The 12,236-nt window shown below is 41.8% G+C and overlaps 1 protein-coding gene across 11 annotated transcripts in view; it reads left to right on the forward strand.

The window, feature by feature from the left end:
• The window catches only part of WRN (WRN RecQ like helicase), a 42,847-nt gene that overhangs the window by 5,835 nt on the left and 24,776 nt on the right, over positions 1-12,236 (forward strand). For 9 of the 11 annotated variants that reach the window (XM_086746955.1, XM_086746966.1, XM_086746960.1 and 6 more), the window contains exons 5-14: positions 563-711; positions 2,937-3,086; positions 4,998-5,070; positions 6,021-6,132; positions 6,731-7,142; positions 7,799-7,879; positions 8,378-8,522; positions 9,701-9,776; positions 10,732-10,799; positions 11,167-11,275. In XM_086746955.1, the coding sequence (XP_086603081.1) occupies positions 563-711; positions 2,937-3,086; positions 4,998-5,070; positions 6,021-6,132; positions 6,731-7,142; positions 7,799-7,879; positions 8,378-8,522; positions 9,701-9,776; positions 10,732-10,799; positions 11,167-11,275 (1,375 nt within the window). Of the gene's footprint in view, positions 1-562; positions 712-2,936; positions 3,091-4,997; positions 5,071-6,020; positions 6,133-6,730; positions 7,143-7,798; positions 7,880-8,377; positions 8,523-9,700; positions 9,777-10,731; positions 10,800-11,166; positions 11,276-12,236 lie in introns of those variants that run through there. The other 2 variants (XM_086746964.1, XM_086746963.1) reach the window with 2 other exon arrangements.

Here is a 12,236-nt window from a genome sequence, read left to right on the forward strand (position 1 = left end):
GAACTTGTTTTCCAAATGCCTTTGTTGGATGACCCTGGTGTTAGCACTGAGTATGCATCCATGGAATCTGTTTTCCTGGTGATTCCCTGTGCTTATGGTTGAAATGGTTTCCTGTTAAGGAAAAATCGCAATAATGTGTAAAGAACTTCATGTGGAAAATAGTAAAATAACACTGCGTTTGGTTCCGTGAGCATCCAATTCTGAGAATTAGTAGCATGTTATCCTTATAGAGGTTGCCTTTTTGTTGTCATGTGGTCTAACGATCAGTAAGACAAATAAAATAAGGGTATTTAATTTTTCACCTGGATTTGTTTTCAGATAATGGATTTGTGTACTTCAAATACTTTGTTCTTGCTTGTGTGCAGATGATAAATTACAACCAACTGGTGTTGCCGGTCATTCTGGTGTACCAAGTCACATAAACCATGCAACTTTGGGGGCTTTTCCGCAAAAACTTGTGCCTTTAGCAGTTGGCCTCTGTGCTAGGATTTTGTCATTCCCATTAGACATCTTGGCATCTTCCAATACTTAATTTCTCATATTTGGGCTTAATCTGTTTTAGGTTTTCCCAAGGGACTCAAAAGACTGCTCGAAGATGAAACAATTAAAAAGGTTGGCGTAGGAATTGAGGGAGATCAATGGAAGCTGATGAGTGACTTTGAAGTCAAACTGAAGAGCTTTGTGGAGCTGGCTGACGTTGCTAATGAGAAAGTAAAACTTAAAACCTTTTTGTTGTGGGAGGGAATCTTGGTTTTGTGCTGTATAAAAGGAAACTTGCTTGTATTCATAGGAGGTCAGTACTGATAGCAAACATATTCTTCAGAATAAAGGAGGATTTTATTAGAACTTTTATTAAAAAAGGCAAGTTTAAAAAGAATTCTCAAGCAAGTCTGCAGAATTGAGTACTGTAGTTCAGTGAGCCAGTTCTTAATGAGCATTTTTCCCCTCTCAGATGTGCGCATGATTTGTGTTTCCAAGGTGTGGCTTTTTAAACTGAGCTGCGGATGCTTTTCCTTTACTTCTTAGTGATGGAAATAGCCAGATTGCCAACAGAACCCTGACTGGATGCAGTGCTGTACTTGGCCCAGGAGTGGCTGACCCTTTTGTATAAGATGCAAGAACTGCTGCGGGGACAGCGAAGGAAGGATGCCTGTTTGAAAGGAGACTGCCCTCCTGCTGTGGCTTGCTAGGGCTGGCAGGAAGCATCAAGGTCTTGGCCAAGTTCTCCATCTGGAGGTGTTTGTCACATAATCTGGAGCCATAAAAATACATTTCTTTCCATGACTCTGAAGTTGGTGTCACTCTTAACTCGCATGGATGGAGTTTCCAGTGCTTGGTGACCCATTGTTAAAGGACAGTGTTGCATTTGATGCACCCTCAGTTTCAGTGTAGTTGGATTTTAATTACTTTGTTGTTTGATGTAGGGAGATCTGTGCTTTCTTATCAGGAAAGAGAGCAAGGAGTTCATTACCTTCCAAATCATCCTGCCATTCTGAGTTCTGTGTTGTCCCTTAAAGCTCTTCTGTCTTTCTGTATGTGCGAGGTTTTTCCTTATCTGTATGCAGTCTCTTCCTGCTCTTTTCTTTGCTTCTGTGTGTTTCCCTTGTGTTTGGTAGGATAACAGCAACAATTGTAGCTTCCTGGAGGAGGACAGAGATTTAGGCCCAGAAACAATACATTTTTCTCTGTGCTCCATGTACCCTGTGTAATTAAATTACAGTGAGAGAGAGAAGCAATACGTCATCAACATTTGGGGCAGTGCTCTCCATGTGAGCCACCTTGAAGTTTCAGTTCCTGGTGGGTTGGAAGTTGTACGAATTAGTGTTTTGCTCAAGTAATAGAAGGAGCTGTTTCTTTCCAGGCTTGAAGTTTCTATAAATCACTCCGTTTTTCGCCTCCAGCATCCATCTCTTGGTTATTCTGTTAGGATAAGCAATGTGATCTCTCATAGCAGCTTTAAAGTCCAAAAATAAACTTGAAAGTTGAAGCTTTAGAGGACAAAAATAGGGTTATCTGTAGTGGCATAACATGAGGTGGAGGGCTGGGGGAACCTAAAATGAACAGTTGGTAGACTTTTGATACCAGATTGGAGAGGATGAACTGATAATGTTGAACGGCTGCTGTGAGGCTCGACAGTTAGGAATGTTTTGCAAGTACTTGCGAGTCGGAAGAGCAGAAGGCTGTGCCCATGAGTGCGGTATCCTTGGAGTCGGAAGGGAAGTTTCCCAAACCAGCTGTTAAAACAATAGCGTGTAGCAACTGTGACAGCTGCGATGACAATAGCAGTTGCAAACAGCAGTGTGGTAGGGTGACTTCTAGAGACTTCGATGAACTGCTTGCCGGTACATTGAACAGCAGTTAGTGTGGTGTGGACCTGCACTCCTTAACTCGCACTTGCTTGCGCAGACTTGCGGAAGACAAAACATTTGCAGGCAGACCTGAGTATTCCTGTGGTTTTTTTTTCTTAAATTCCTGGTATTTCATGCTGGTGTTCTCTAAATGAGTCAAAAAATAGAAAAATTCTAAAGGAGGGAGGAGTTGCTGGGTCTATGGCTTTTATAGCTGTAGATGCTCAGAGATGACACCGTACAGATGTTTCCTTTTTTTGGTAGCGTGACAATACCTCCTCACACTGCATGGGCTCATCTGTTCCTCATGTAGTTTTTCTAGCTTGACGATTCAGTTATGTCCTCTAACAATACCTCTTCAGGGCAGGGAAGTACAGCCTTCCAGTGGCCAAACTACCTTTAAATATGATGAGAGCAGAACTAGGCCTGGAGAACAGTCACTGCTTTGAGAACCTAGTTCATTCTGACTAATCCAGAGCTCTTTGCTTCTAATATGGGATTAAGTACATTTTACCACTCGTAGGAATACATTTTGCCAGATCCAATTGCTTTCCCCTTTTAACAAGTCCTCTTTTTTTCTTTCCTCAGCTGAGATGTAAGGAGATATGGAGTCTAAATGGTCTGGTAAAGCACCTTTTTGGCAAGCAGCTTTTGAAGGACAAGTCCGTCCGCTGTAGTAACTGGGAAGAGTTTCCACTTAATGAGGAGCAGAAACTGTATGCGGCCACAGATGCCTATGTAGGTACAAGAACAGATCATGGTTTCACCTGAATTGATAAATTCCTTCTCTCAAGTGCTGTTATTAATGCCTTTCTGCTACGGAACGTAAGGAACATAGGAGGACTGAATGCCTCCCATATCCGCAGTGGACCACAACGGTGGGAATACCACTGAGTAGATTGCTGTCTGATGTCAGTCTTAGGTTTTTGCTGACCTCAGTGTTCATCCAGAGCTCTCACAATGTTTTTTTTTCTGTTGAAGATGGTACTACTTGTACCTCTCTCAGCCTGTCTTGTTGCTGAGATCGCTTGAAGAGGATATTGTGCTGAAGGCTTCATCTAGAAAATTGAGTGTCGATGGAAAAAGGAAACCCCATTCCACAGCAGCCTTGAGCCTTCCCTGAGGTTCTCACCTCTTAATATTCCCTGCTGTTGTGAGACTTGCGTTTTTTAGTGAAGTCTGTTCATGAACCAGAGCTCCTGAAGGTTTCTGCTGTGCTCTGAGCATGGCGGGTAACGTGGGCACCAACAAGTATGCCTGAGTGCGTTGTTTGGACTGACTTAAAGTTGTCACCACAGGGATGTGAAATTGATCTGTGTCCATGTGGAATAAGCCTAAATTCTTGCAGGGTGGTTATCCCACAAAGATCAAATCTGCCTGATAGGTATTTCTGAAGTACAAGAGTAGCTTATAGAAGTGAAGAGCAGGTAATGTTTTCAGTTCACTTGACTGCAGCTAACTATAGCTTGTTAGGGCTTCCAGATGGGTTTTTATACCAGGTTTTTTGGTCATGTTAGCCTGCTTATGAACCAAAAGCCCGTGTTCTCAGCTCCTGCTGAATGTGATTGTCAAATGAAATTAATAAGCAATTTTGAAGTATAACCTTATCCAGCGGAACCACAGTAGGGATTACCAGGAAGAGCTATTTGAAGCTCTGTAGCTCTGTACAAGTCTCTGCTTTTTCACCAGTTTTAAGAGACATTTGCCCTCAGTCCTGTGTTCTGTGAAGAGATTTGTCAATGTGCTACCTCTGTCCCAGGAGTAAATTATTCCTTATGCCAGTGAAATAAAATCCCCAGGGGCTTTTATTTCTTGTATTAGATTAGGTTAGAGTAAATGAAGTGGGACCATGGTCCCTGTTTTATTTTCTGACTTGGGAAACACTGCATGTTTTCTAGTTTAGTTAAGAAGCAAACTGCAGGGAGTTGAGGATTTGTGAGGGTGTGGGACCCAAATGAGTACAAAAAGGAGCCCTGGTTTTCAGTGCTCAAAGCTGCCTGGTGCAGCTGCTAGAGCCAGCTTTTTTCCAAGCAATGCCTCTCCCTTGCTGTGCACTGTTCACTTGGCCTGCCTTCTGGAGCTTCATAGGAGGACACGAGGGAGTAATGTGTTTATTCCTTTCCTCTTTAAGATGCTTTGATTAACATGTGTAGCCTGATTAGCACATTTCTGGCTTTAGGCTGCGTTTTCCTGTTCAAACTTACTATTCATATCAAGGGAAATAGATTCTGTGTGCTTAATACCTTAGTAGGCTCATAGTTACTCTCTTGGAGTGCTACATAAAATCTGAATGAGGTGGAACAGATGGTGAGACTGGGAGCAGAGCACCTGGAGCTCCCTGTTTGCAGCCCACTTGATAAGATAACTGCACTGGGATCTGTATGACAGCGTCTGCTACGATGGGGACCTGAAGTCAGGACTTTACTTCTTCTGAAGCATTCTGTAAAATCTAACCTGGCTCTGAACAATGCACTAAGGCAGACCACTGACCATTGTACGTAGCATGGGCCAGCAGCTTGGAGTTTGATGTTCCCAATGTATTTCTGCCATGGCTTGCTGAAGCAATGCTTGGGTTTTTCCGTTTAGTCTCTAAGACGGGGTTTGTTTGCGGACTGCTGACCAGTAATTTTTTTTTCCTTTCTTCTGCAGGCTGGCTTGATCATTTATCAAAAACTGAAAAGTATGAGTAACAGTGACGGGAAATTATTTGGTTTAAGAAGAGGTAAATTACACTTTCAAGCATAAGGAATTGACTGAATGTACAATTGAAAAACCTACTGGGAAATAAAATTTTCATCCTACTTATCTCTCAGGATTGTCTGGCTTCTTGGAGATTGGAAGTAATTTCCAGAGAGCAGACTGTAAAGGGTCTTAGATGACCTCGGTTACCACACTGTGTAACTAATTTTCCAGAGCGATATAGGGATGCAGTCTTGGTATGTTGTTTTCCTGCTCTTTATGGAGATGGGAGGAATTCCTGCTGTCGGTCTAGTTTATGGAAACACTTCAGTGAATCCATGTGAGTTCGGCTGATGCGGGACAAACATCTAGTTTAAGAAGGAATAAGACCATTAAAAATACATGTTAAGTAATGGGTTTTTTGGTGTATAAAGTGGACACCGTGTTTTAGAGCAGCTTAGCTAAAGGCTCTTGATCAGAAAAGTGATTCTAAAATCGTATGTTTTGTTCAGTTATGTTCTTAAGGCAAGTCAAGTATTACATGCTGATAATGGTTGAGAAACGCAGGGGTGGGGAGCTGGTTTCCTTTTGGTACTGGCTGAATTTTTCTTTTTAAGTCAGTGGTGGCAGTACTATCCCCTTAAGATCCTTAAGACGAGGTGTGATTTTCTTTTTGGCTTTGGTTTACTTGGAATATCTATTTTTGCAACTCTTCTCTGGAAGCTGGAGGGTATACTGGGGAAGGATTACTGCATAATAGTCTTGTTTTCCCTCCTTTTCTTTCCTGAACATATGTAAATGGGCCACTGGAAGAGGTGCAATGCTGAAGTGTGTGGAAGCTTGACCTGATTCAGTGTACTTGATTTTTAAGCACTGGAAAAAGCTGTCTTAGCTGTAGATCTTGTGGAAATGCAGTTACTTGAAGGGAACTTTTTTGGGTATAGATGTTAGACCTCAGTTACTGTGAAGTAACTGTGGTGGCGCTTCTTACAGATGACAACTTGTCAGAGGATGTGAAAGAGCGCTTGACTTCACTAGCTGAAGAGATAATGGACCTGGCTTCTCGCATCCCAGACTCTCCTGGACAACCTGGAAACTTGCAGAGGTTAGATACAAGCTGGCAAAAAAGAGTTATTAACCTGTAAGATTGGTGTTTTGTCCTTGATCCCTGAGGTTCCATGCAACAAAATGCACTTGTGTTGACAGCAGTCTGATATCTGTGCTTCCTTTTTCAAGAGAAGAAAGCACAGTACACTCAATGGGAAAACTTTTTTGTCTTTATGCACAGGTACAGTAGAACATAGCTTGTCACTGGTCTAATTGCAGTGGGTTTGACACTGGACTTGGCTAAATCTATTTTTTTTTGTTGCTGAAATGCACAGCAAGACCTACTTTCATGGATATTCAGGACTCTTGTGTGACTAACTACTGGAAGTCTGGAGATTTAATAAAAGCATGAGGGCAGTACAACAAGTGGTGTTTTTGGAGGATCTTCGTTTTTTTAGTGTGAAGGAATGTTATTTTCTTCTCACAGAAGTGGAATGCCAAGTGTGTTTGAGTGATGAACCTTTGTGTGTGAAGTTTTGGACAAAACCTATCAGGAGGGACAGAGTACTTTGGAATCTGCAATTCTGCTTGTCACTAAGATGTATGTAGCAGCGGTCTTGATCATTTTGGTTTAGCTTTCTTGTTTTACCTTCCAGGGCTGCAGAAATACTAGCCAACATATCAGAGAATGTGAGTGCTTTAAGAAGCACACTGTTAGGTGGTTCAGGTTCCCCTGCTGTACTGGAAAGGAGCTGTGGTGCAAGTCCAACAAAACTTGAAGCGGAGTCAGCAAATGTTGAAGCCCAAAGACTTGAAATGCCTGAATTTGCTGTAAAACTTGAAGGTGACTTCAACATCTGCTCTGATGCAACGCTAGCTGGCCTCTGGGAGGGAGATTTTAATGAAGAAGAGGCAGAGGGAGGTAATGTTACAGAAGATGGAGCTGCAGCAAGCTGTAAGGACAAAGCAGACAAAGAGGACTTCATGTCACTAGACATAACTGAGCAAGAACTTCAGATCCTGGAACGTCAGGCTGCTGAAGAATTTCTCAACAAAGCTCCACCAGAGGTAATGAGAAAAGCCCTCCCTGTTAGTCATGGGTACTCAGCAGAGGGAGTGATGGCATCTTTAGCTGCAAGACTTTAAAAAGTTGTTTTTCTGAGAGAACGTGAAGGCAGACTAGAAGGGCTTAGTCTGGAATATATCTGTGGAGGTAGTCAAACCCTGAATGGCTTTTCTGTCCAGTGCTTGGGAAAACTAGTACTGAATACAGCAGCTCTAGATGTTCTCATCAGTTTTTCTCCTTCAGCTGCTAGTATGTTACCAAAGAGTTTCTGATGGTACGGGGACAAATTCTGCACTGGAGCATCTCCAGCCTGATGATAAATAAAAAGCAGATCTTTATCTGAGGTATCTGTAAAAACAGTTTTTCTGGTGATTGCTGGAATGTGCATTGATCCCTCTTAGATAAATTATAGTTATGTTCCAAGTGTTTCCCACATCTGGTAATACTACTGTTTGTGTCTCTTAGTACAAGGTCTTGTGTTATAATATTTTTTCCAATATGTTGATTTCGTGGACAGGCTTCAGAGCTGAATGTTGACCTTAACTGTTTTTGAGAGGTAAAAGCATACAGAGAAACAGTTTTATAGCATGGACAGAAGGTTGAAAGGATTTGGGTAAAATAGAAAAAACTTACATATTTGGGTTTTTTTTTTTCTTAGGAGGAATCCTCCACAGACAACGAACAAAATATTTCCTCTGTCATTGAAAGTGATGAAGAGCTGGAAATGGAAATGCTTAAAGTGAGTGCCTCAAGGTTTTGAATTTTTATTTATTTTTGTAATGACATATCCCAGTGGAGTGTAGCATTGTTGAAAGGAGGGAATGAAGCGAAGGGATATTGCTTACAGAAGATGGACAGAGGACAGATGAATGTGTGGATACCTCAAGAATTCAATTTACTGGTGTTGGACTTAATCGCATATATCCTACTGTATCTTTGTGTTGCCAGCTTGGAGTTCATCCACCAATTTACTACCTTTGTGTGGATTATAATTTGTCAGTTGATCTGCTCCAAGTGTCGTGCTGTCAAGCCTTTGTCCAAAGAGTTGAGCTGACGGGGCAGTTTTTGTGCTGCAGGTGCTGCTGACCTGGGCTGTAGGTCAAATTCTTTGTAGTCATGTTTTGCAGGTCTCTTTGCACTGGTGTAACTCCTGTGCTGTTATGTCACGTCACCTGAGACGTGGCGTTGTATCTACCCTTTCATGCTCCGAATTAACTTTATTCTCCTGATTTCACAGTCCTTAGAAGATGTAGATGATTCTAAAGGAGTTTTGACTGAAGAAGAGGCCAATAAAGGCAGGAAGACACCTGATGCAGAACTGAATGTTGTGCCAGATGGTGAGGAAGATGAAGGCATTGAGGAAGAAGAGGAGGAACTCTTGGGTATGTTTTAAGTTTCAGTGCATGATTAAGTAAAAAATAGTAACGCACTATCTGTAGAAGCAGATGTGGAGATATGGTGATTGTATAATAGTGGAAAATTAAAGCTAATATCAGTCTTGAAAGGAATGCTTGCTGATGTGTCAAGATGGAAATGTAAAGGTGTCCTTTACAAAACATAGTTGACTCCTCGGCATACTTATTGGGAGGAGAACCAATATAGAGGTGCAGAGGTCATGCAGAACTGAGCAGGACACAGCAGGGGGAAAGATTAACTGCACTACGTGCTTTTCTTCTGATGTCCCACTAATGCTGCTTTGTGGTAAAAGCCTAAGGAGATTCTGGCTTGCAAGTGTTCTTGACCTAATGCTTTGGAGCTGGCCCTGAGGAGGCAAACCAAATGGAGAAAACAGGTTGAAATATGAGATTAAATGCACCTTGGCTTGTTTGGACCTTCATTGTGCGAAAGCTTCCTTCCCTGGTTGTGCAAGTTAAGCTGTGAACCTTGTCACTGGAAGTATCACCATCAGCCAGGAGAGGAGCCACGTGCTGCTTAGAAGCAGAAAGTGGGTTGCTTGATGGGGACAGATCAGTTAATTGTTTTTGTTCAGTTCATCTCGGAGAAAATGTTAATCTGGATGCATGCTTGCCCAATAGCCGAGAACTAGATGGAAATGTCATACTTTCTACTGGTGAATGTTAATTATACACTTGAATGGAGATCTTGAATAAGTTGATACAGTTTCTGCAGCAAGATGAGGATCTCCTTGTAGGTCATCTTCTGATCACAACTTAGTTAGCAACCTGCGACGTTTGGTATTGATTAGCGTGCCTTCAGTAGGATTTGAAGAGGCTTGCCTAGTAAAATGTCTCTATTGCGTAGTCTGAAAACCTTCCAAATAAGGCAGTTGTGTATTACAACACCTATTGCTTTATTATCTCATTAATCAAGCCATATGTTCTCCTCTTCATTCGGGGTCTCTAAGGAGCCTGTTGGCTCTTTTTAATTCTTTATTTTTGCCTGTAAAGATCTTTAAGTTTGATGTCTCTCTTCACTGAAGCTCGTTAAATCCTAGGCCCTGGGCATTGCTAACCAAGAGCAGACTGTTGTTTGTCAAGACAATGCTTTGTCTTTTAAAAATTTAATCAGATGAGGTTGTTTCTTCTCTGTCCCACTGAAGATCCATTGCTGCCAGTACCTAGTGAAAGCCAAATCACGTGTCTGAAGACATATTTTGGGCATTCTTCTTTTAAACCGTAAGTATGTTTTCAGTTAAAATACATGCTCTAGGGTTCGTTTTGTTTCCCTTCTTTCAACTTGGATGGTTTTTTAATTACTATTTACTTAAAAGCCACTAAGTAACTTTGATTTGTGCAAGATCCTTACAGAAATAAAAGCAACTTTTACCCCAACAAGACGTTAAAATGCATCTTATGGAGCATACACTAGAATAATGTACTCTCACAGTAGAGAGAATAGTTTAGGCGCCCAGAAGAGCGAGAAACTTAAACTGCACAGATGTTTTTTTCTAGGTTAAACTTCTTTAGCTTGGTCACCCTTTGTTATGTGGCTCTAAGAGATGGAAGCCTGCCCCTTGTCTAGTGTGGCATACTGTCAGTGCGGTATGTGCTCTTGTACTCGAGCTCTGCTGTTGGTGTTCTGAAGTTTAGTGGGAATGGGATGAAATCTTCCTGAACGACTGGTGGTGAAATGTTTGCTATGCAAGACACAGCCTAAAAGCAGCACTTCAGGTGGGGTAAGCTGTTTTAATAAAAAAAAAAGATAAAAGTGTGAAAACAGGGCTGGTGGGGAGAGGGGTAGGATTTCTCTAAATGCACTTCATTGTATGTACCTGCAAAGATGAAAATAGTTTGGCAGAATCAAGGTCCTGTTCAGAATTTCTTGCATTGAAGATAACTAGTTCTCAGTGTTCGTGGATCAGTTATTAGCATATGGGAGACAGTATTTGTTTTGTGATCTTCTGTGAATGATTCTGTCACATGTTGGTTGCCGTAGTCCTGTTAGAGATGCCCACAGCAATATTCACGGGTCTGCCTGTGGTAGTTGGAGTGTTTTGTTGCAGTGTGCAGAGAGGGCTCTAAGGCAGCGGCAAGGGCTTCTTCAATCTGAATTTGAACCAATTATGCAGTTTCACACAACTTACATATTATTTGTGGTGGCAAAAGCGAAGTATTTTTCTTTAATTCCAAGGGTCCAGTGGAAAGTGATCAATTCTGTTATAGAAGACAGAAGAGATAATCTTGTTGTCATGGCAACTGGTAAGTTACCTTTCCATCCTAAGAAGCAGTGTAAAATGTTTCCCTTTTTGGGTGGAGTAAGACTCGAACTTGGAGACTGTTCGTTTGTTTGGCGTGTATGAGCATGGTGTTTGAAACTGCGTAAGCTTAAGCCAGCTACGTTGGCTACTTGTATTTCTGTCTTGGTCTTTGCCACTGACCTTGATGTAGAGAGGGATATGGAATGGATGCTGACAATGTTTATCTTGCACCTTTGTTCCTCTACTAGCAGGAAAAAAATCCCTTTTTTTTTTAGGGCTCAGGAAGGTGTTAGAGTTGTCATAGATAGCTGTATGTTATAGTGGCATAGAAAGCATGATGTTTCACTTGAGCCTTTCATTTGTTTAAGGATATGGAAAGAGCTTGTGCTACCAGTTTCCTCCAGTTTACACTGGATGTACAGGAGTAGTTATCTGTCCACTAATCTCCCTGATGGAAGACCAGGTGCTGCAGCTGACGTAAGTAAAGCGGTGGTAATGTGCTGCTGCTGTATGTCCCATGGAAACCCACAGGTTCTGCTTGTGGTGTTTCTTGGTGTTGAAGGTTGCAGTTCTGTACAGCAAGCTGTTTGTGTGTCAGCTGTAAAAGATAAACTTCTCAAGGAACATATGCCAACTGTGTAAACAGCCTGAAGATGACTGGAATCACTAATTCTGTGAATTGTAAGCTGAAATTGCAAGGGATTTGGGTTGATGGGTGATTGCTGAAGGTGGATCCTACTCAAGTATTGATGGATTCACAGGCTGTTTGTCCACAGATCAGACTGATGAGGGAGCTTCACAGGCTGGTTGAGCCTCTGAGAATTATGTCACAATTTGGTGGGGCTTCCTTTGGGTCTCAAAAGTAACATCTGAACAGTATACAGCCAAAGCTGTAGGCTGTTCGGGTCAATGTTATGGCACAGATTTTTTAAGATAAATGGTAACATAGGTTGTTTCACACCTGGCCTCCTGGTTTTTTAAAATGTTTGCTGCAGGAAGTAGTGAGTGAGACCGAGTCACCCTTACATGAGCAGTTATAGGTGTGGGCAAGATGAATCTCTTGGGTTTTAGTACCTGTTAATGCTTTTTGTACATGTCTTCTGTTGTAAGAGCTGTTCACTTCTGGTATTTTTCACTTAAGCTACTGACTGATACAGTCTGTGGTAATCATGCTGAGTTCAGTACTGCCTTGTCCAATGTCAAATGAACAGGTCTTTTGTGAAAGAGGGGATATGAAGGTATTTGAAGTAAGGAACATCAGTTGTGTGGTATTTCTCTGCTGCAGATCATGACTGTGCAGATGAATGGCTGGCCAGCTGAAATTGACTCTATAGCCACCTCCTAGACTTGAGTATTAGTCAGCAGGGTGTCTATATGTATTCAGCTACTTAGTTATATTTTTCATTGTTTTCTTCAGTGGAAAGGGTTTTTGCTACCT

This window comes from Chlamydotis macqueenii, chromosome 4, assembly GCF_036417535.1.
Source record: "Chlamydotis macqueenii isolate bChlMac1 chromosome 4, bChlMac1.mat, whole genome shotgun sequence".
Classification (NCBI taxonomy): domain Eukaryota; kingdom Metazoa; phylum Chordata; class Aves; order Otidiformes; family Otididae; genus Chlamydotis; species Chlamydotis macqueenii.